Source organism: Orbicella faveolata, unplaced genomic scaffold (genome assembly GCF_042242905.1).
Source record: "Orbicella faveolata isolate gen_17 unplaced genomic scaffold, um_ofav_v1 contig_3, whole genome shotgun sequence".
NCBI classification, from domain to species: domain Eukaryota; kingdom Metazoa; phylum Cnidaria; class Anthozoa; order Scleractinia; family Merulinidae; genus Orbicella; species Orbicella faveolata.
In genome coordinates this window covers 18,645,403-18,670,437 of record NW_028301558.1, presented here as the reverse complement: position 1 = coordinate 18,670,437, position 25,035 = coordinate 18,645,403, and the positions used below count along the sequence as shown (strand labels likewise).

Genomic DNA, 25,035 nt, shown 5'->3' with positions numbered 1-25,035 from the left:
TCTTTCGCGTCAGTTGAGATCGACAAAAATTATTCGTTGACTCTACCCTGGTGGAAAAGTTTGTGTCACAAGTGGTCACGTGACCAGCCGCAACCAGGGCCTTTCTCCCAACGAACAAGGGAGGCAGAGGAGAGAGAAGCAATAGACTGCAAGGCTGATACTACGTGAAAAACGCTTCGAGACACCAACATGACAAGAACCGATAAAGTAGGATCGCAACAGTGGACAGCTGTTTCGCCCTTCTTGGGGCTCGTCAGCACTGTGTAGCGAAGATATGTAACGCCAGCCCAGAGGAGGTTGGACACGCGCCGAACTGCATTATGGTAGAGGTAATTAACCAATCAGGAGCGTCTATTTTCTTGCAAGTCGATTTGGAAGGAATCGTCGCTCGGCGAGGGAAGAGGAGGATTTCTTGAGGTGTTTTCTCGGCATTAACGAGTTCAGTGATCCAGTGATAACAATGGGGTGACAGGCCTACACAACTCATATCCACGTGTAACAGCCGCTTTGAATTGAGAGTTTTGCCATGATCATAAACGTCATCAAATAGTGATGCGTAAAAGCCGAGCTGTCCCGTACGCTTTGACATATTACTCCAAAGAGGATTCTAATAACTGAATACTCGAACCTGGGCCTTTTAAATGTTTTGATCAATTAAAACGGTTCCAATTTTGAATAATTATCTCACACATGCAGTGGACAACAATGCTCACTCAGGCGTAAGACGCGCTGCGTGCCTTTGCTTTTTTGTTCGGCTCTGGATTTCAAACAGAAATGTCATTTATTTTCCCCTTCATCTTTCGAATAGATAAAGACCTGTGTTGTCTTTTAAGTCCTCGATCAACGACAGACTACGTAAACCGATCGAGTAAAAGACTACGTCTGGTGAACTGCTTTGACCGGTCGAGTAAAAGAGGACAACGATGAAGTAGAAGAAAGTTTTATGCGCACCGTTCTTTCAATTTGGCAACGCTTTGGAAGAAGAATTTTTTGTGGGAGAACTTTTGGCTCCCGCGCTCAAACCATTTCGAGTGTGACTTGTCAACAAAAAAAGTGAGAATGTCGCTGCACACGACTTTGTTGACAAAAGTCTTTGTGAAGAGCGCAGGCCGCCTTTAAATTAGAGCGCTTTTGTTAGCTTATTACACCTTGGGATTTACTTCACACATCAGACCGTTTGATTGACAGCCGCCGATTCATTGACGAGAGCAGTCGGAATACCGACAGCTAATATTTGTAATTATTATTCCGCGCATTGAAAAAATGAGCACTGCAAGTATATGTCGCGAAAGACAATAGAATTCTGCGCGATGCGAACTAGTATATCTTTGCGGATCTGCCCCTTTTGTATTGTACGATAGGGGGATCTTTGAATATTTCGCTAAGCAATAATCCTGTTTTTAGGAGGACATTTCACCAGAGTAGAGCCGTTAGAGGTCATAGGTCTGCGTGGTTTCCGCTGTCATCCGCATGTAATTTGTTGAGTTTGACACCTCTGTTTTTGGCCACGAGCTACTTTTTTTGGCTCATTTGATTGCAAGCTATGTTTTAAGCTCTCTAAATATTAGCTCTGGAGGAACAAAGTTTGAAATATTCCGTGAGCATGTTGGTTACTTGCATTCTGTATTATTACGCCGGGCCCGGCTGTTTGATTTACTGTTGCAAGTTATGCTGCTTGTTATCACGGGTGTCATATTTATCTTTGTCCGGCTTCGCCAGAGATAGCTGTAGCTTTCCTTGTTGAAAGCTATGAGTCTGTCTTAGAGAGACGTTCTTATGCATCTTGCATCAATTTCATCGAGCTTTTTGTCCTTCCAGTTTGTTCGTTCTGGAACTGCAAATGTAGGTGTTCACGCGCAAGTCTGTGGGCTGTTTTGCGTGTTGTTTATGATATTGTGTGATTTTGTTCAGGCAAAAGCTCTGAATTTAGGAGTTCTTCCTATGATTGTTCATCCAGCTCCACGTTGTGGTTGTCATTGCTTTTATTTGCGATGTTGTCAGGTTTTCTTGAGACTATTAATAGTCCCTCTTTTGTTAGGAGGCTCGTAGCCTTGTAGATCAGGCAAGACCGCGGTTTCGATCCTTCTGGATCTCATCAGTTGCCGATAACAGGGAGTGGTAGAGACCAATGCTCGGTAACACACCGCACCTGGCATATTTTTTCGGTATTATATACTCGTTCGGCGGATCGAGAATTCTTGATTGTGATTGGTAGTTTTGCCACCAGCGAATGGTGAGCATGAAGTCTTCGATCCTATTGTACACAGCTTGACACTGTGTTTTATATGATGGCTATACCGCTTATTTTCTCCAGCATGTATGATTTGAATTTGAGGATAAAGCGTAAGGTAGTTATGCGTTGCATTTATACGGCATATCCCCAAGTTTAGGAGGGTTGCGTAGAGTATTTTGCACGCATTTCGTGTGGTTATCCTGTGTACACCTTGGACTCACATGCTGTGATTGGATTAAGTTTGTACTCGCACGTGATAGGACGGGGCCCGCCTGGTAAAAATCATATGTCTCTATGTTGTAACTTTGTGTATGCTTGATGAGTTTTCCTTTATGAGGAGAAAAGTTCTAGTATCAATGATTTACTTTCATGTTGTGGAAACCTGTTCTCCAAAATGTTATAATTTTAGCATATGGTTGTTTAATGATGCATTTCTTGACTACCAGTTTTAGACTGTAATATAATGTTGATAATAAAATAATTTCAATTAAAGATATTGCTTTGTATTGTTTTGTTTCTGTAATGTACAGCTATTTGTTTGATGTCATCTGTTTTGCTTATGTGCATGTGTTATACACGTATCTCATATTGGTACAAGGCCCGCTGCAAAATCATCACTTTTGTGGTTGTCCAGAATCACCGAATGATTATTGATGTTTTCTGAAAGGACAGCCCAATTTGTCAAGGAAATTGAGGCCCAAGATAAACCCTATATAATAGTCAACTCAAGGTTTTTTGTGAAATACTGTGTATATCTTACAACTTTTTCTCATTGTTATGGTAACTATTCGGTCCTGAGTCTATAAACTTTATGGCATTAAACAAAGACAATGTGAACCCACTCCACAGTCAATATTGAAACTCTGCATTACAATAATGTTAAGTTTTCTTTCACAAGGTTATTCTTAGGCTCATCTAGACACAAAAATCGATTTCCAACCCTAATATACAGATAAAGTGGTGGGATAGCTTGTTCCAATAATTGTCTTTTTTATACTAAGAATGAACTGAAGTGTAAATGGGCCTTGAATGCGAGCATGATAATCACTGTTTTGTTGCAAAATTATTATTTGATGCCCTATTCTCTCCAAGGACGGACCAGGATTTTCATTTCAAAACAAAGTGACCATTTCAGAACTTTGGTGTGGTAAGGCTGCCTAGACTCAATTTTATTATAATATTATAACATTTTTTTAGCTACTGAAAGATGTATAATTTCAGTGCACCGATAATTGGGTACATGTAGTGATACACTAGTGAGCAACCAATCGTTGTGACAAACCATAATACCCTCATCATTTAGGAAAATATCTTCTGCTCATAATATATCAAGGACCACCCTTTGGGATGCCTACATGTCCTAGCTAGAGTGTGTTTGTCATCAAATTGAGCTTTCTCTCGCACACATTGTGAACTAACCAGCTATGATATTGGAATTTTGTGAAAATATGCAAAAACAATATTCATTGCCACAAAATTTGAAATAATTCGTAACAGTTAGATGTAAAGCCTGGTTTCTCAATTAATTAATTGAGTACTTCACTGCTGATGACCTGTTTCATAAGTATTTTTGCAAAGTGTTCCAAATCATACGAGAGTTTCACCCCATTGACCAGTTATGAGAGAGGAGTATGCAGACAATTTTTCGGTGGTACAGTAAGGTACTGCACTATAATCTCAGGCTATGACACAGATATGACATACGTTGACACAGTGCACAAAAAGTCTGACAAATTCCGATTAAATAAACTATATCTCTTCAGTTCACTGTAAAATAATAAAGCACAATTTTCAAGCCATAAGCAAAAATGTAAACAATAACACGCAGTCAGAAGAAGTTGCATTCAAGCTTTCGTATACTGAATATATTATTGGCTGAGAAGCGTAAAGCTGCAGTACTCGAGAGAACAATTATTCAAGAATCGATATAAGATGTTACAAGGAAGGATATATGGAGGAAATACGTGCAAATATCCATCTCTGTGTGTGTAGTATTGATCGATCGATCTCGCGTGGACTCATCTTCACTCTGGGACTCGATCGCAAAAAACCCCCACGTTTTCATAGTCTTTATCGATCATCATCTGTAGGTAAGGTAATCCATGGAGTTGAGGAGCAAAATAACGTTCAATGTTCAGTATTTACACCGAAAAGACGAAAGAAATTCAGCTTTTAACGGATCTTCGGTCGCCATTCCAGAGATCCGAACAGCATGAGAGAACGTGTAAACTGAAGCACATTGTGATATTTACCCAAACTGCAGTTCGGCGCGTGACCAACCTCCTCTGACGCCAGCCCAAAAGCCAACGCACATATAAAATTGCAAAATGACCCGTGCACTATATCAAGTTCCGTACTTTGAACTCACTTGCGCGTTGCCACATCATGTGTTTCGGGGCGCAAGGAGACAAAGTGTCAAGATTGGTGTCTCGAAAAGCAAAAGAATAAATGTGGCTGGACAAGGCACGCCTAAACATTTAAACATTCAACCGCATGGCCAGTACCATGCTTAAAAAAACGCAGCGTATCGGATCTGAAAAGACCTACGGTCCGAAAATAAATGAGAGGAGAGAGAGCCTGGGAGCGAGGTTGAGAACAATAGTTACGTTGTTTTACTTCTTAATGTTACGGTCGACTATCCAAGTCGAAACGTCCTCTAATTTCGTTTTCAAAATGCAGCTTTGAACTGAAACAATTTAACTTTCATAGCAGCTTATTTCAAGAGTAAATCACTTAATTAAAATCGAGTCTCTCGTGGCCCCGCGTCGGGCTTTGCTTTCTACTATTCATTTGCAGGTTCCTGCGAATATACACGAAGGTCAAAAATGCAATCCGTAGACCCAAACCATTAAAATGTTTTCGAGTATCAAGTCACTGAAGTCACGAAGATCGCATGAGTAGATCGTTTGAGAGAGACTGCAGTTATTTTGTCGAGTTGTGCATTAGTTTGATTGATACACTTCAGTCACATGGAGTTGCTTCAAGACGTATTTCTGTGCCCGCCAAAATTAATGAAGTCACCCAGCAAACAAACGCGTATCGTTTGGAACCTTACGGTATAGTTGTACTGCTGTCTTACAAAATAATGAAAATCATAAGAGAAAACCATTTTGTGTAATGTGCAAACTTGCCATTTTGATGAACTACTGTTAATAAACGCTGAGTGCAATTTCATTAGTTCCTTTCAGGGACTTGCATTGAGATTGGAGTTTCAACAACGCTCCTCATTTTAAGGCTTAATGCATTGCCGTGTTATGACGTAATCGGCATGAACCAATAAGAAACACGATACTATTCGAGACCCCTCTGGTATATTCTGTGCCAGAAGGTTCTCGAAAAGAAGTGGAATCTCACTAAAAGTGGTTTGTCACCGAGTATACAATAAATTGAGTTAAAACAGTCATATATCAAATAAATTCCCATAGTTTATACGCGATACAATGATTTTGAAGTACTCAAAATTCATATAATCTGACTTGTGGATGTCCTGAGTTCGTAAACTGTCTGGCAAATTAAACAGGGTTTTCAAGACGGAAATGTGCGGTTAGTGGAAACTTAAATTTTACTGATTCTTAACCTGCCTACCAATATCTTAAGGCTAACATTCCCAATCATGATAGAGTGAACTATATAGCGAGAAACTGATGCTTTATATCTCGAGGCTGTTCTGTGCTTACGGTTATGCTTTCGTGGCATGTAGATGAGATTGTGTTTCAAATCACGCGTGACTAAATCATTTTGTAGTGAACCTCAGACCGGTTTTCCGAGAAGACTAAAATTAAGAACATTCCGATTGGTTACTGGTGACATCATTAGTCTGTCAGTCCCATATTAAGAGAACGGGGAATACCCCACCAGAAAAAGTCTGATAACTAATTGCTGATGCAACCGATGGGTCAAGGCAAAGTTATTACTCAGCGACGGCCGCGTTAGGCTTCAAGAAAATGACGGATGAAAGAGAAAATACCATGGGCTGATGGCGTGATATTTTGGCTTAAGACATGGTGAGTTTTTGAAAATCACAATAACAACGGATTTCAAGGAATTAGGATTTCGTTTATAAGGGTTTCTTAGAATTCTTGTCGTTTGAACCATTCCAAATAAGATAGCTCAGCTGCACTCAAGGGCAAACAATTTTATTCGCCATATTAAATTAAACAGCAAAGATTGCTTGAGATTGTTTAAACACCTAAAACCACCACCGATTCTCGCACAGTTGCGAAAATCATTGTCACCTTCTGTATCAAAATGATTGTTCAGTAACGACAAAATGGAATCGTGCAATTGTTTATTTTCTGTCTGCATTAAATGTAAATTTCTCTATTTGTTGATACTCTGCGCGCTTGACTACCGTTGCATTGCATTCTGTTCTTTGAACGATACTGCATCATTTCCCTCATCATTCGAACCTCTATCTGAAAGTTTAACTGTCCATTCTTACTAAACTTAGAGGAAAGTTAATTTAATCAAAGTGGTTGTGAGCCACTGAACTTGGAAAATCGATTATGAAAGGGTGTAATGAGGCATTGCTCATTAAGGAACTACTTGTGATGTGAGGGCAGCCTCGCTTTCGAACAAGCCCGTTAATAAAAGCCTTCTTCCATTCAAGAGTGAGTTGTGATATTTGCAAAATGAAACAGTTCAATTTTAAGAAACCATTTGTTACTCAGGCCTGCCTACACGGTTTACATTCGCTCACCTTTTCTATACCAAATGTTATATTTGGAAAGTTTGAATTGAGAGTAGCCAAGTTAGATTTTGGTATTGAAGTTCTTACATTTAGAGCTTGTCAAGGTAACTTATGGTATTTCTCGAACAAGGTAAAATTCCCTCATTTTTGTAGGTCGAAACTTTCGGTCGCTCACGACTTTCAGGTACTGGTGCTTGGCCTAAAAGTACAATGAATCAAGAGCTTAGATATTTTCCTGCGCGGAGAACATAATGCACCAGTATGCACCAGCAGATTTCTGCCGTTTCCTCTGAACGAAAATTTCCTCTTTTTTTTACTGTTTAACGGCTGTGCTATTGAGGTCACACATGTCGGGTTGAGCATTCACGTCTCACATTTTTCAACTCTCTTTGAAAAATTTTATTTCTTGCTCACAAGAGGTTTAATTCTGTGTTCTCCTAGAACAAGGAAAACCCTATTTAAGACGACACGTTCTTGAAAGTTATCAATTGCACGTCAAAAGCATTTCAGTTTTACCGCATCGAAGGTGTTATTTGTTTGTACTGCAGTACTGATTCTGATGTCACAGTACGCGGTAGTTCTTTCAAATAATTTCTCTGCCTTTTTCATCCGTTTAGTTGACTTTAGTGACGAGATATGAGGAACTGCTATTTTTGGTCTGTGAATTATTTAGGTCCTGTTCTATCCCAGTGGAAGCTCATGAGGCAATAATGGTTTTCTGCCATGTTGCCAGGTTTGTTTGTTTTATATTATTTTCATGACTGTACACTGTAAGTCATATTGAAATGTTTTATTCTAAAACTGTATTTGTAGGCATACAGCTAGCTTAACATCTATAATTTTTTGGGAGGATTGGGAAGTTGGTGCAAAACTTCAATGAAGTTCAAATGATTTTTATTCATATTTGCAAGAGTTTTTTATAGAAGCATTTTATCAAAATCTGCCTGGCATTGGTAGTGGTAATATAGGTTCTGGCTATTGGCCATTGATGTCAAATTGTAAATGAAGATGTATTATGAAATGACACAATGTCTGTTTACATCTTGTACTTAATATACTTTTTCAATAACCTCAAAGAATTGTTGTTGCCGTATTTCAAACAATGTCACGACTGCATCATCTAAACAGTTCATCTTTAAAACTGTTCATATCCTGGCTGATCAAGCATCAAAGGGTAAGATTAAATTCTTAGTCTGACGAAAGCCTCCCAACACACCTTGTCATGTTACTTTCAATTTTAGCTTGTATCTCTGAATAAAAAACAAATAATTTGATTATAAACCGGTTCTGCTATCAGCGTGGTACCATTAATGAAGAGCAGTTAACTAACATGGTAGGTGTATATGTCGTAGGTCAAAATGAAATTCGGGTTAAAATGAAACATATTAAAAATTTATAAAATCGTTCACTGACTATGTAGAGTTAAAACTTCGGGCTTTCGGCTGTCAGACTACAGCCTTCGATGGATAACGAAAAAAAATAGGCTGTACTCTGGCAGCCAAAAGCCCGAAAGTTTTAACTCTATATAGTCAGTGAACGTTTCTATACATTTTTAAAAGAAATTTAAGGGCATCGTATTTAGCCAAGAATCAAGACGAGGGTTTCGTCATTGTTGCAGGCTGGATGCATTTACTTTCGTCTCACTCTATCCCACCGGCCTTCTTTCTGCTTTCTAGTTGTTGTGAAGCGGAGAAGACAATTGCCTGCTAAACTCGAGGCTTTAATCAGCTAATCTCATACTAACGTACAACACAAAAACACGAGCTCCTAACGAAGCATACATAATTTATACATTACATAATTATACCGCTGAGTGCAATCGCAAGCTCGTGAACACATGTGATGTAACCTACTTTACAATTTCCGTGAGTGCACACAATGTCTTCGACTTAGTTCTTGTTCTGGGGTTTAATTATATTACACTGGTCTCTTTCTCCATCTTTTGTCCAGGTAAAACGCACTTTTCACAAAAACCCTCCTTCCTCCATGCTGCCATTGCATAAAGTACCGCAGCGCACATCACTATGACAACATGTATACAATAATTCATAACAGTAATACGCAGATATGAACAGACGGATGGATGAATTTTCTTAGGGTCTTTTAGGAAGTAAATCCCAAAGCCAGTAGCCTTGTCACTCAGTCAAAGTTGGACTAAAATTCATTATTTCCAATGAAGACTAAATGTTTTGTCGCCAAAACACAAAAGCATTTAATTGCTTTGTTGTTTTTAAAAGTGCAAACTCTTGAAATTTAGACAAATTAAGTGCATTGAATTTTAATTACCGAAGAAACTAGTATTTCGCCGCTGGATCTTTTCTCGTCAATGAAGATAGCGGGAGGTGTTCAAAAATAGGTAACTTCCTTAACTTATCCTTCGACCAAGTGCCCTTACTTTGGAAATTACTTTCAACTCCTACACTTGCCTGAACGCACGAGAACATTATTAATAATTTTGAAGTAATTGATATCACGTTTGTGTAATAATAACTGAGTGACTTTATTTTCATTGTAGGAGTCAAAGAACCAAGAGTCAGGTAACCCAGTTTTTGTGAAACATTTGCATTTGGTTGAGGTGGAATAGACTCAGAAAATTCTCACTAAAACATCATACATAAAAAGGTTAAAATTTAAAATTTTGGAAAATTTTTGGTGAAGTAGAAGTTTAGTATTTACCTTTCGAAATCCAAGCGCTTGATTCGGAAACTTTAACAATGTTCAATTGACGAGAACTTCCGTTCGATCAAAACTCTGTCATAGTATGAGTAAATTTTATAGCATATCAGGCCATCCCTCACTTTTTCGTTGAAATTACTTGTCTTGTTAACTTCCGCAGATGATTTCGAGTACCAGTCGGCCTTTGCTGCCCTGGATGAACTCAGACTCGGTAGCTTAAAACCATTTTTCAAGGAGCAATTTTTGCAGGTAACTGAAATTATTATTTATGATTGATTGAAAATACTTTCTCTGGAATATGCTATTTGCCTAAGAGCTTCCTATAGACAAAAAAGGAAAAATTGATTTTTCCATCGACTTCTGCCACCCTATGTTTGACAATTAGAGAAATTCACTCTTAAGCGGTGTATATGCTGTTGTAAGTGCTATCAGTGTTAACCTTAAATGTGAGCCTCCAGCATTCTGAATTGAAGAAAGAATTAATAGGATTAGAATATTTCACATTTGAATCAACTCAATTCCAAATAGATCGCTGAATTTAGTCTTTTAGGCTCAGTGTCCATTACTTGTGATGACGGTTGTCTACTTAGTTAATGAAAATTTCATTTTTAGGTATTGTAATAAACGTGGCCTTTTTATTGGTACCGTTAGCTATTTACACTTTCTTACTTGTTTTTCTGGTACCAAAGTGCCTTTCAAAGTGGCTATCGACAAGACTGATTTCAAGTTAAGTTTTCAATGTTTGTCAATAGACAGTCATACAGTTGTACATTAGCTTCAATGGGAACGGTCTTCTTCTTTATCGCTGTGAGTACTAGTTTTTACTCTTCTGTGAACTCATACCGAGAAATCATTGTTCATATAAGTTCTTTGTTAGTTCTCATTACATTTCGTGCAATTTTTCAAAATATGGTAAGAGCAGGAACAACCAGTAGCGAGTGTAACCATGGTAACAGTTCAATCTCGAACGAGATTCATTTCCTCTTGAAAATGTCACATTTATAGCAGCCATGCCGATTTTCAAATGCCTTGTTTTATCGGTTTCTAACCTTTTTATTTCAAACTCTTTCTAGTACCGTGATATTTTTGTATTTATCGCCGGGTGAACTGAAAATTTCCCGTGACGAAACGAACCATATCGTGTTAAATCGTGAATTTCAGATTATTTCAGTCGGTATATCATGGCAGACTTTGGTAGCTAATGGTATAAGCTCAACTCTTTTTTTGTGTGTAGGTATCTGCTGCTTGAATGATTAAGTTATCCTTGTGTTATAGAATGAATGGTGAAGATTTCTCTTATACATGTATTGACCCAGCGTAGTGACCACGAAGTTAACTTAGCTGAAACTCATGCATGTATATTAGTAGCCTAAAGACCTAAGCAGCACGTCTATCAGTTATAAATAACATCATGAACTGAAATAAACACGTCTTGTATTGATACTGAGTGATATGACGTATGTTTCGGTTGCTCTAGCTAAGAGTAGACCTTCACTATTTGAAACAACGACAAGTCAACTACATACACCCTATGCAAATGTGGTGGACCTCTCGGTCGTCGCCCGGGACGAGTTGTATGAAAGCGAGACTAGTTGGGCCTCGCTGTTTTGTTTTGACAATGCCAACAGAAGGGAATGAAATCTTTCACAGGAGAGAAAGTTTTCTTTTCAGTGGTGAGTAGTCCGCCATATTTGCATATGGTGTATTACTGTGTTTTGATCAGCTGACTGGTAAGTCTACAAAGATGCTCTTGGAATGAATTACCATCATTCATTTTATTGTATTTCATTTTAGGATGACACTTTGTTTTTTATGAATTCCGAAGAAGAACTCAGAAACTTTCTTATCAAGGTAAGAAAACAAGAACATTTGCCTTAATAGCAAGTAAAGACTAATTCTCACCTGGGATGAGTTGAGCGGGTGTGTTTGAACTCACATTTCAAATTAATGAATTACCTTAGCATATTTTGGGTATACCTCAAAACAATACCTTACTTTGGAGCTCTTGGAGTGGGATTTTATCAGATAGTTTTCACTTGACCATAAGATATGAAAAGTTACAAAACTTGAGGGGTTGGTTTAGGAGTTATGAGTTTGTGCTTCCATTATGCAGATCTCTCAAAGAACATTTTGTCGTCGGAAGATCCGATAAAAAATAACCGAATTTCATACTTAATATAGCATTTTGCACCATATCGGACAATCGGGGCTTAAAGGGATAAAAACGTCAGAGTTTTACCGACAAGGCCGATAGTTTTCTTCAGAAGCTGAACGTCTACCAGCAACTCCGACTGGAACGGATCAGCGAGGGATCAATTATGCCATACAGTGTAATAGCTAGTATCTATCCATAACTAATTTATTTATTCCATTTCATGCGACAGGAATTAAGGTTGCCCTTTGGTCAAGGTTTTAAGTTCAGCAGATTTTGGTTCACCAAGTATCATAAACGTGGAGGTCAGAACGTTTTTCTTAGAGGTGACAAATATAAATTACGCACGTACAAAATATCAATTTGTTCGATTATTTGCTTTCCTTTTATTTGTTCTTTCGTCCGTTCATGCAATAATTCGTCCATTGATCTTTCCGGTCAACCGAAATAAATAAATAAAATAAATATACATTTATATAGCGCCATTTTCCACTAATTGTCCATGGCGCTTTACAATACTTTAAAATTAAAATCCTAATTCTTTAAAAACCTAAAATCCTAAATCCTAAAAGTTAAAATCCTAAGAATCAAATACGCTATATAATACAATTAGGCTACAAATAAAAAGTAAAAACTACAAATCAAATGCACGCTTAAAAAGATAAGTCTTAAGATTAGCCTTAAAAACTGCCTCTGATGATGAAAGTCTGATCTGGAGGGGTAGTTTATTCCAGAGCCTTGGTGCCGCCACGGAAAAAGCCCTTCACCATACGTTTTAAGATTTGCTCTAGGCTCATCAAGCAACCTGTTGTTTGAAGATCTTAGTGTCCGACCAGAAATGTTAAATCGCTGTAGGTCTCTAATGTAATCAGGGGCCAGTCCATTCAGAGCTTTGTAAGTTAACAACAATATTTTGAAAATAATCCTAAAATGAACTGGCAACCAATGTAAGCTCCTTAGTATTGGTGTGATGTGTTCCTACCTTCTAGTCAAGGTAACAAGGCGAGCTGCTGAGTTCTGTACAAGCTGAAGTCTATTAATCAGATACTTTGGGAGACCGTACAGTAGGGCGTTACAATAGTCCAAACGCGATGTTATGTAAGCGTGAACAATAGTCTCAGTAGTACTCTGGGATAGGTATCGCCTAATTTTAGCTATACTACGAATGCGGAAAAATGCACTCTTGCAGGTTATTTTAACATGTTCTTCTAACCGAAAGATCTGGTGTGTAATTGTACAGTACAGTATTGAATTGTACAATATAATTCACGTTATTCAGGAAGAGAACGCCAGCTGAAAATAAAGCAAATTTCTGCGTTTATATATCAACAGAAACGTTAGATGCCCCCACAATAGAAACATCCGGCCCACCTCAGGACAATGTACAGGTTCCTGTAAAGTCTGGAGATGTTACAACCTTTAAGAACGTCCCGAAGAAAGAAGACATCAGTGGTAGTCCATTTAACCTGGCTCCAGCCAGCCTAAAGAATGAAGACTCTACACAAATAAAAGAGCCTCCGATATCCCATCAGGTCACTGAAACTATCAGTGAAAGGTCGAATACTGCGACAACCTTGCGACAACCGGAAAAGGAAGATGAAACTGCCGTCCAGTGTACACTTAAAGAGACTAACAAAATTCCTCGGGAAACAGCACTGAGTGTTTCCATGCTAAGTCCAGCCGGACACCACCTTACACAAGAGCTTGGAGAGAATCAGCAAGACCTCACAGGTGTTCAACATGACAGATCCAACCAGAAGTGTCAGTCTGGTAAGTTGAATAAAAAAGCATACCGATAGGCTAACATTACGTAACCAAGCAGAGCCGTAGCTAGAGATGAAATTTAAAGTATAACTTGCCATCATAAATCAAGTCGTGCCTTTGTTCTGGGTTCGAAATACTTAGTACGTTTCCCTTCTGGGACACAGCTAGCATTGCATGCAACAACGGTCCATTAAAGTGTTGTTGCTTCAGCTACTGCTGCTGCTGCTGCTGCTGCTACTGTTACTGTAGGTGTTGTTGCTGTTGTAATGCGTTTGTTAAAACTGGTAACAAAACTTTTCTTATTAGCAGAACTGGAGGAAATGTCCCCTCCAACGACACCCAAAACAGACAGCACCTTAATCATTGCAAGTAGAAATGACGAACCTGAAAACACGCATTTTACTGGACACAAAACTCCCAACGAGGCTTTTAAAGATGGACATGAAACCTGTGAGGTTATTCAAGAGACTGATAAAGTCCTGTGTGACGAAAACAGCGATTCCATTGAACAAGAAAACGCTCATGGAGATCTTCTAAGTTCGTCGGCTGCTACAGAAGACACTGTTGCTGTTGACATGCTCACCCACCAGACAGGTATTTCTAATAGATACAGGAGTTTTGTATATGCAGGAGTTTGAAGTCTACAAATTATATTATATTCTCAAGTTGAGCCCTCTCTCTTGCAAGTGCAAGACCTCTCTATCTAAGCTTTGGGATAAATTCCACTAGTGTTAGTGAATTTGCCATTTAGCTGCCATTAATTACCATTTTCTTGTATTCTCTTGAAGGCTAACGAAATTATACCCACTTCAGAAATTGCAAAATTCCAGTTTGATTTCCAGTATTTTATTGACTTGATAGATCTCGCCATTCCAGCAGCAGGCAATGCTTACAAAAAAGAGAGCAGGGACGAAAATCTAACTAATTGTGCTCAACGTGAAGAGGCTGTCCTTGAAAGGCTTGAAGATGATGATCGGGCTCAAGAAGAAGCATGCAAAACGGAAGACCACGAGCGCGAGGTTTCCAGACTTAATAAAAGAGGTGGGTTGGGTGGGTATGGGAATCTCTTCACGAAGAAATATAGAGCAGAGCTACTCCCCTCCATCCTCGAGACCTCTTAAAATTTATATGACTCCTTGAATCAATGAGGAGTTAAAAGCACTATATTGCTGTGGTTTTTCACTATTTGTCCTGATGCCGTACCCACGTACAATAACAATTGAACTGAAAATGCCAGGCAAATTTGGTCGACGCAATTCACGGCCGCCGCGTATGCATCGCCTTCCCCCTAATGGGGTCTACATCTTATGAAAATTTTGTTGCTTTACACAACAGATCACAAAGCCCAAGATTCTGACAGTACAATTTCCTTCAGCAAATCCCAAGAAGAGACCATAGAGAAAGAAGCGCCATCTTCATTTCTAAAAGAGGGATTCTTGAAAGTAGAGTCTGTTGTTGTCGCCCACCCTGAAGATGAAACAAGTAAATTTGATGGACTTGATGAAGATTTCAAGACAGCAACAGACTGGAGTAATGTTCCAGGTTAGTTTCACTCATGAGAAGTTAGTGAGTTAAGCTGTGGTTTCCTCGGCTGAAACATGTCCTACTAGTTTCATTGCAATGGGTTCCACACAGGTGTAGAGAAATGAGGTCCAGCTCAACGTTAGGGTAGCGTAACAAATGTTGGAGAGTACCCTGCGATCGAGTACAAACCTATCCGTGATAAGGAGGAATACTTGATTCCCTTTAACTCAGTGCCATTTTAAAGCTCCACATATTCTTGCAAGCTATATAATTACTACTAAGCAATATTTCAATTTGGGGATTTCATTTTATCTGCTTGCCAACTGAATGTTGTCTTGCACAAGGAACGACTGACATGTTTTGATTTAGTATCATTCAGTCTAATTCCCTTATCGCTATGTAAGGCATACCCTTTAACGAAGGTTCCTTTCAGAAATAACCATTTTCGTTTCATATGACTTGATAGAGCATGCAGCCCTAAGTTGGAGCGATGCTACAGCAACTGAGAGTCAAGAAAATATCACAAAAGTAGACGTCGCGAATGAGCTCAAAGAAGAAGATATCAGTGACAGTCCATGTGCTGCCACTCCAGCCAACACTAAGGGTGGTGACAATGCACCCACAGAGAGGTCTCCAATATCCGACCAAGTCATCGAAACTACCAGTAGAAGGTTGGATACTGACAAATTTACCATGCGACAACCGGAAAAGGAAGAGGAAGCTGCTGTCCAGTCCATTCCTCGTGAAACAGCAATGAATGTTTCCGTGCTGAGTCCAGTTGAAAGCCGCCTTACACAAGAGCTTCTAAGGAATAAGCAAGACTCCACAAGTGTTCAAAATGACAGATCCAACCAAAAGTGTCAGTCTGGTAAGTTCAAAGAAATGCACGACATGCGATCGGTAAACTAACAACAACCAAAGAACTGACGTAACTACAGACTACATGCAGAGTCTGCATAATTTATCATCTAAAACCAAAGTGGTGCCATTAATTGTTGTGGGATCGAAGCACTTATTACGTTTCCTGCTTGCTACACTGCATTGCCCTTTACACTGACAAAACCGTATCGATGTTGCTGTTGTTGTTGTTATTATGGTGGCTGTTGTTGTTGTTGTTGTTGTTGTTTGTTGCTGTTGTAATGCGTTTGTTAAAACAGTTAACGATCCTTTTTAATCAACAGGACTGGAGGAAATGTTCACTCAAACAACGCCAAAGACAGACAGTATCGTTGTCACTGACAACATAAATGACGAACCTGAGAACACACATTTTTCTATACAACTGAGCCCCAAATCTCCGACCGAGGTTTTCAAAGACGGACAAACCTTAGAGGTTATTCAAGAGGCCTCTAAAGTTTTTCGTGACGAAAACAGCACCGTTGATAGCTGCATCAGTGATTCCATGAAATTACTGATCAAACCAAAGGAACAAGAAAATGGTCAGGGAGATTTACTGAGTTCATCGCCTACTACAGAGGACACCGATGTTGTGACAGCAAACAACGATCCTCCCCCATCAGACGATGATGTTGAAATACTCATCCATCAGACAGGTATTTCAGACAAGTAAAGTCTAAATGTATATATGTCTATCATGATGAAATTTCCAAGTAGAGCTCTCTTACAGTTGCAAGACCTCTCTTGTAAACTACGCTTTGGAAAAATTCACATACAAGTAATTTCAATCGCCCATTGGCAAGCATTTCTTTTCCTTTTATTCTTTCGAAGGCTAACAAAATTTAATCCCCCCAAAGTTTTATAGCTTGATTTCCAGTTTACGGACTGAACAAATCTCGCCGTTCCAGCAGCCACACCTTTTCAACGGGCCGCGTAGGGTGGCTATGGGAATCTCTTCACGGGGAATTATAGGGTAGCTCTGTTCCCCTCAATCATAAAGAACTCTCCTAATTTCTGACTTCTTGAATAAATGGAGAGATAAAAGCACTGCATCACTATGGTTTTTCAGTATTGTTACTTACGCTCTACCTACCTACAGCAACAATTAATTGAAATGAAAAATGGCAGACAAATCTACCGACGCAATTCACGGTCAGATATGCATCGTCCTATTGTTCATAAACTATATCAGAAGTTTGTTGTTTTTCCCAACAGATCAACAAGTCCAAGATCTTAAGGGTACTTCGTTCAGGAAATCCCTAAAAGAAAACCAAGAGAAAGACGTGCCACCTTTAGCTGTAAATAAGAGGTTTCTGGAAGTGGACTCTGTTGCTTTCGATCACTGTGAAGATGAAACGAGTAAACCTCATAAGGTTGACAAAGATTTCAAGGCGACAGTAAACCAGGCAGATCTTTCAGGTTAGTTTCACTAATGAGGAATTAGGGATTAAAATTGAAGTTTCCCCCGATGTAACATGCCCAACTGGTTTCATTGCATAATGCTCCAACACAGGTGTAGAAATGAGTTCTAGCTCAACACATGCCGAAGGGTACCCTGCGATCGAGTACGGAGCTATCTATCAGAAGTAGTAATACTTGATTTTTCTTCTTTGAAAACCCGTCTCATATTAGAGCTCTATATATTTTTGTAATCCATATATTCACTACGGAATATTTTAGTTTAGGATTCCATTGTATTTGCTTGTCCATGCACCAAAGGTTTTCTTGTAGAATAACGAACGACAATTTTAACTGATTAAGTTTAACGCACCGCAACTCAGTTTTCGCTGCGTAACGCATGACTGATCATGAAATTCTTTCACAAATAACCATTTTCTCTTTTTTTATGAATTGGTAGACCTTGAAGTCCAGAGAGCGGGTGATGCTGGAGCAAACGAGAGTCAGGAAAGTGCCGCAAAAGAAACCGAAGCTAGCGAAACGGTGGCTGCCGATAATGAGCCTGAAGATAAGACGTCCTCAGATCCGGAAACGGGCTCCTCCAATGGAACAATTGCAACGGAGCATCGTGCATTGTTGTCCGATACACGGCACGGTACGGTTTGGTATTGTATTGCATTGTTGGTGTTGGCGATCATGGCCAATTTTATTTAGAGCTCTTATTTAGGTATTCTTAATTCATATGCGTCTGATTCTGAACGTTCACTTTCTGATTGGAAGAACCGTTTTACTCTTGATTTACAAACGAATGGACGAATAAATGGGTATATTTTTTCCTATTTTTCACAAAGGCTTGGCAACGAATGATTCTGACAGTTTCGCCCAAGAACGTGAGAATGAGCTTGACATTAAACAGGAAGATAAAATGGGCGATATGTTAGGAGGGTACACCAGTTTGATTGACGAAAACGGCAATATTCCAAAACGTAACCCAACCACCATGACAAAGACCTCAGCAAGTGACGTGGCTATTTCCGACGTAGCGGAACCATTAGTTTCAAAAGAAAAAGATTCTGGTTCAGAAAAAATACAGCCTGGCAAATTGGTTTCCAGTCACAATGCAAAGGAAAGTAGTGGCACGTTCTTGAAACAAGAAATTTCCAACCAGGGAATCGGAGCAGAAGGAAAAAATGATTTGCTGGAGATACACAACTGTAAGGAGGTTTCTGAACCAGTTTTAAAGTGTAAGTATGCATATGCAATCATCCTTTAAAAGTCCTTCCCACGTATTACTAATTCTCATGTTTTCAGTTTCAAACTCAGAGGGGTCGGGATAATTTATATAATTAAGACAATACATTATATTTGGCGATGAACCTTCCGACTTTCTGACTGCATCCTAAGGAGAGCAAATGATGTCCAATTTAAATATGCTAGCACATAAGTAGGCGATTATATCAGGTGAAGACGCTTAATCGGGAAAACAAGTTTTGCAGTTGCAAGCTACCTTTTTTTTAGAAAAGAAAAAAAAAAGAATCAAAGCTAACTTTGATGTTTTGATTTTGCTTTGATTGGTGTATGTTTAATTAAAGACGTTCAAGCATCTGAACAAGCAGCAAAAACAGAAGGTCGTCACTCGTGTAAGATTATTTCATATCACAGGTTTTTCTAATTAGAAGCTTTTCTCGCGACTAGTGTACGTAAAAGTGACAAAATTTCTAATTTTATGCTACTAATTAAAAACTATATTTTAAATTATGTCAACTTTGATGCAGGCGTCCCAAGACCATTTGGAGTCAAAGGCAAGGACACATCTTATCCAAAGGGCTTTGTCCTCGATGCAGAAGAGAACAGGGAGGTGGAATTTAAATCTCTTACGAGTGCACAGCCTTCATCACTTCCTTGGAAAATCATGGACAAAGCAAAAAAGTTCATCTGCGCCTGCTTAAATGCTGATAGAAAAGGCATCATTTATTTTGGAGTTGGAGACTGTCAAGAACAGAATTCAAGGTTTAAACGAGGTGAGATTCTCGGGCTTGACGTGGAAGATGTAATAGATGACATAATGAAGGCTTTTCAATTCGTCCTTGATGATCACATTAAGAGTGATGATGGCCCCCTCAAAAAAGGAGGAGATCAGAGCTGCGTCAACATAGAGTTCATTCCTGTAACGAGTGAGGGAAACCGCACAAACTTGTGTGTCGTTGAAATCGAGGTCTCTCGTGACTGGAAATTGTGTAAAGACAATGTTTACTATAGCAAATGTTGGACTGAGAAACGAGGAGTCAAGATTGAGAAGGATCTATGTACAAAGAAACTCAGTGACTTTTACAAAGTGTACAAAGATGAATCTGATGACGTTGCCATTCGAACCAGTGGCGCATCCAGCAGTGTGAAGCAGCATGAAGTTAACAGACAGGTGAAAGAACCTCTGACGGCAAAGTATAAAGAATGGAAGAGGGAGACAAAACACGGTAAGTGTGTTTGCTTTCTACTTGTGATCTCATATGGTGGTTGGTGGATATATAGATGCTACACTCTAAGATCTAAAATGGTAGAACGGAAAAACCTACCAGTAGCAGAATTAAACCATGTTTTGGCAAGCTTTTTCTTTTATCCCAAATGTTCGATTAGCAACTAAATAATACGAGAGAGTTTGATGCCTAACAGTTTAAAGGCATTCATTCATGTAACAGTGCGAGTTATTTTCAAGATTAAATAGGTGGTTACCGTGGTTTCAAGTCCAAATCAGTGGTTTACTTTGGGTTTTTTCTTCTAGGTATCAGTGAATCACTCGAAGGTAAGCACATTTAGTAGTTTGTAAAGTCAAATAAATAAAAAAAACCGGTTTTATTTTCATATCTGTACAAATTACCTCTTATTACATTTCTCCGTAGCAAATTAGATTCAGAATAAAAGGTATTATCGAGTCGTCTTGTTATTGTCACAGGCCCAATCCCGGATATCGATGATTCTGACGTCAAGAGATTCAGTACATTGGTAAGAGACCGATTGCGTGACGTGAACTCTAAAGACTTCGGCTACATTTTAATTGCCAACAAGTTGCCTCCCCAGTACAGAGGAACACCACATCTGGCTTTCCTGCAAAACATCCCTTGGCTTGCAGTATTTGATTTGTTTGATGCTGCTTCCAAAAAGGATGGCCTGCACTATGTTTGGAACGAAACAACCGATGCACCAAGAGCAAAACTCAGAAGCCTCGATGACTTCAAAGAAGTTTCATCTGATTGGATATCTGGTAACGATTTCACCCTTCCAACAAGAGGGACCACCTGGATTTTGAATAACGAAGAAATGCAAAAAGGAGGCTGGATAAAATGTTGTAGAGACTGTGTTTATCAAGCTCTCTCCGCTTACAAACGTTGTTTTCCTCCCGGACGGCTTTTGTGCGTCTTTCTTGGCCTTAGTGAGTGCGCCGTTAAAGAGATGGTAGACATCATGGAGTGCTGTTTCAGTATCTTCGGAAATTCGGCAAGTAACTGTGTCACCATTATAAGTGAAAGCAAGCTTGTTGCAGAGGCATTTATAAAGTCTTCCGAACCTTCACTGCAGAAAGAACTTAGAGAATGTTCCGTTTCCGGAATTCCTTGGAGCCTGCTGAAAGAAATCGTCCGTGAAATGGTTGGGCCGACTAAGTTTGAAGAGAGAGGAGCAACAACTGAACTCCCGTATTTCAGTGGTCAGCTCAAAGAAGTCCTTAACAAAGTGATCCATTCATGGGATGATCTTGAAGTTTACATTCCAAATCCTAGACTGCCGAGTTCAGCAGAGGACATCGAGAAAGCAAGGAATGCCTTTTACAAGGGCGCCCAAGCAAGCCAAACCAACTTATTTCATAACCATTGCATCCCAAGAACACTTGAAGAGGAGACGAACCTGAAAATTGAGCATGCACTGAAGTCGTTGTCTAAACCTGGTAAGGACCCGGGCTGTCACGTCAAGACTGTCACTGTTCCCTATGAACCGGGATCAGGTGCAACGACCCTGTGTCGCAGAATCCTGTGGAACAAACGAGAAGAATATCGTTGTGCTGTCGTTAAGGCAATAACACCGGCTACAGATTATCAAATCGAGCAACTGCAAGGAATCATTTACGAAGAAAAGAACATTAACTTTTCACTTCCTGCTCTAGTTCTGGTTGATAACTTCCCTGAGAATGAAACCAGACGTTTAACGGAGAAGATTGAAAAAAGACAGACCAAGTGCGTCATTCTGTCAACTTTCCCGATTGGAAAACTGAGTACTAACACAGACTTCGACATAACTTCATTGCGACAATTAGATGACAAGGAGATGAGCCTTGTGAAAGATATCCTAATCAACATCACAAGTGACAGTGAACGAAGAAGAGGAGCAGAAGAAGTTCTTGAAAGGGAAAAGCGTTTCATTTGGTTCGGGTTGGAGCTTTTCGGACGCGACTATGACAAGATCGAGAAAAGGCTTCAGAACCATATCAACAGTACCCTCGACTTTTTGGGAGATTCCCAAGAAATTCATGAGATGGTCCTTAATTTCTGCTGCTTTCTGCATTATTACAGCGATGGACGCGCTATCCTTCCCCATCCAGTTGCCAGTGACTTTCTTTATGAAGCTAGTGATGAAACAGGCGAAGAGTGCGCGTTAATGGAAAACATTCACAGGATCTTTGGAGGACTTCTCCTGGAAGGATACAATGAAACAAATGGTTACCACGGCTGGAGGCCAGCACATTCTCTGGTCAGTGAGGTTGTAAAGTCTAGAATAAACATCGAAGACACTGCGATTCTACTTTTGGAAAAGATTCACAAAGGAAAAGCCTACGTGAACAAATTCTTGAAGGAGCAAGTTTTCAAGCTATTCTTGGATCGCAAGAGAATTTCCGATACAGTTGTTCTGGAGGATCTGGCACAAGATGATGGTAGTATTGATTCTGATATTGAGGCCGAAGTTGTTGGCTTCTATGAAGTGCGCACCAGGTATTCTCCTTTGATAGTGGACATCTTGGAGGGGGACAGTGGTATTCGAGGAGCCCTCCGATTACTCATCGCAATTTGCCAGAAGGCATCCCAAACTGAGGAGAAGGCATATGCTTGGCAACAGTTGGCTCGGTTCATGGGTTATGAGATGCGTGCGAAAGAAATGGACTCAAAGGATGACCTGCATCATCGTCTCTACTCCACTATGAACAAGGAAGCAGACGTCAAACTGCCAATGCCAGAAACATGTATCGAGGCAGCACACGTTGCGGTAGATATCGCCATAAATCAGCAGCCTAAGTACAGTCATCACTACGTGACAAAAGGAGTTCTGTACCTTCTGCAGCTTAGAGACTTCAAGCCAGAGGAACTGCCTAACCTTCCCTGCTCGTTGCCTGTAGTGATCGATATATGTCGAAAAGCACTGGAAGTGTATGACAAAGCACTTAGCACGACGAATACTCTCAATCACTACTCCATGATTGGAAAAATTCAAGCCATGGTCTCCCTTCTTGAAATTGTAAAAGGATTACCATGTTTTCGTCTCGAGAGTGAAAGATTCACAAGGTATTTAAAGAAATTCGAAATTCCAAGAGAAATGGAAGACACACTGAGGCAAGAAGAACACAGCTATGTCCAGGAACTCAGTACTGGCACACTTGCTCTCTTCAACGAACTCTTCCGAGATGTTAAGCTCCGAATGACCACGTACGACGAGAACGAGATCAGAGGCCTAAGTAATGCAAAAATAAGGGCGTCAAAACTGCGGCGAACCTTTTACGAAGTTACCGGTTTCGACAGAAGTGAGCTCAGTGAAGAGGACGTTCCGATCCTTTCATCCCCTTTGACGAGAGATGCACCTGCTCTTTACCAACAGATTGTTCAAGACATTCTTTTCAAGCACGATGAGACTCCGTACAGCTCCTGGGCCAACTTAGGAGATGGAGATGTGTCACTGATTTACAATCTGCTTAAACCACTTTGTCTTCGTGGTTTTGGGAGCCAAGACGATCTCCTAATTTGCTGCAAGGCCTGCTTGCGTATGAAGGAAAGACCATCCGTTGATGAGCTTGACAAAATTGTGAGCAAATGGGTTGTCAGGTATCCCAGTTCGGAATGGGCTCACCTTTTCAACTACATGATCCACTTTCCTACTCCTAATGGAAGCCTTGCTGCTTTCAGTCATTCTGCAAAGTTGTCCATTAAAAAGTGCGACAAAATTGTACGAGACAAGACGGGAAAAGGATTTCGGAAATCGGCCGCTGAGTACTTCCTTGGAAAGGGAATCGGGTTGTACGCCTTTGTAACCAGCCAAGAATTTCAGACAAAGTGGGAAAATAAGACCGACTTTTGGAGAAGTAAGGATATCTCTGAGAAGCTGGAACGAGTGTGCGGTCAAAAAGACGTCAATTTCAAAGGTGTCATAACGTACCAAGGAATTCAGCTACGCTTTGACGACACACGTTATCCATATGAAAGCAAAGATGACTTGTGGTTCTACATTGGCTTTTCTGTTGCCGGTCCTTATGCGTATGATCCCGTCGACAACGACACCTACGCCATTTTGAGCCGCGAGGCGGCAAATCACAAAGACAACTATGGCACGCCTGTCTCTAAAAGGGGAAAATTCCGTGAGCCGAAGTATTCAGCAACGAAAAGAAGTCAAGAGCCAGATGTGACAAAAGCTGAGAACCTAGATGTCCTATCAGCTGACTTTTCCGGCTTTCCTTGCAGTATTCCTGTATATCAAGAGGAAAAACCGATCAGCTCGTCCATGCCACATAACCTTAACGCTGTACCCAGTAGCTGTCGTGACAAACCAACAATGGTCCCAAATCCCAAGTTGTCTTCAAGTTCCGAAGGTTTTTCAACTAGTATGCTATCGTGGGCCAGTGTTGATGACCTTCATCACCAAACTGTACCAAAGTGGGCGTCGTACGCTTCTGCCCTACAACTTGGAAGCTCAAGACGAGAGGAACAAATGACAAAATCTACGACTAAACAGCAGCAGGGTGTAGCTTGCAATTCGTTGCCTACAAAAGGTCGCACCTGGAAAAGCGTACAAGGGACTCGTGAGAGAGGAAAGCAAAAACAAGTATTTAAACCCAGGTACGTTGACAAAACAGGAAAACTTCACCATGGTTCATGGGTTCTTGGTGTTGAGAAGTCGAGAGAATGCAAGATTCACACAAAACGAACCTGTGACATTAGATCAACAAGTCGCTGTCCCTTTGCACATTCGTGGAGAGGGGATACTCTCCAGTATGTGTGTACCATGTGCACACGAAATACCAAGCCTGTTTGCAAAGAAAGGAACAATCACGAAATGTATATTTGGAATTTAGGTCCATACTATAAGGAGGATGGGACGATTTGGAAAGACCCGCCACAATAACTCCTGAAGTTTGCACTTTGACTTTGAACCATTGCACAAGATGGGTGCATAAAAAAGTCATTTGTCAGACAGAATTCAAATTGGATTAGTATGACCACGAATTAAATGAAGTATTTTAAGCATACGCATTTTTAGAACAATTTTTCTGGTTGTTGGTAAATTCATATCTGTTCCTTGAAATAATCTATGTTAGATGTCATTGAGAAACATTTTGTGTATTTTGACACACTTGGTAACTATTTTGTCACTACTAACAGTGGTTTTGCAATTTAAAATAAACTTTACCAAAACGGGTGTTAAAAAATACCGTAGTTGCAGTCAGGCATGATA

At 39.9% G+C, this 25,035-nt stretch overlaps 1 protein-coding gene across 1 annotated transcript; it reads left to right on the top strand.

The window, feature by feature from the left end:
* The first annotated feature begins 6,104 nt into the window (after positions 1–6,104).
* LOC110057473 (uncharacterized) lies at positions 6,105–25,009 on the top strand. The gene is made up of 17 exons (XM_020764063.2): positions 6,105–6,237; positions 9,439–9,460; positions 9,760–9,848; positions 11,394–11,450; positions 11,984–12,077; positions 13,084–13,521; positions 13,825–14,109; positions 14,377–14,556; positions 14,851–15,057; positions 15,506–15,907; positions 16,221–16,592; positions 17,152–17,355; positions 17,795–17,989; positions 18,186–18,578; positions 19,110–19,808; positions 20,114–20,134; positions 20,285–25,009. The coding sequence occupies exons 1-17, from the start codon at positions 6,235–6,237 to the stop codon at positions 24,703–24,705; spliced, it is 8,082 nt and encodes a 2,693-aa protein (XP_020619722.2). The 5' UTR covers positions 6,105–6,234; the 3' UTR covers positions 24,706–25,009.
* The last annotated feature ends 26 nt before the right edge of the window (positions 25,010–25,035 follow it).

Bases quoted from the DNA above. Each gene is read 5' to 3' on its own strand.
- LOC110057473 (XM_020764063.2), top strand. The intron at 17,990-18,185 runs GTACGGTTTGGT...TTTTTCACAAAG, and splicing joins GTTGTCCGATACACGGCACG to GCTTGGCAACGAATGATTCT. The intron at 18,579-19,109 runs GTAAGTATGCAT...ACTTTGATGCAG, and splicing joins TTCTGAACCAGTTTTAAAGT to GCGTCCCAAGACCATTTGGA.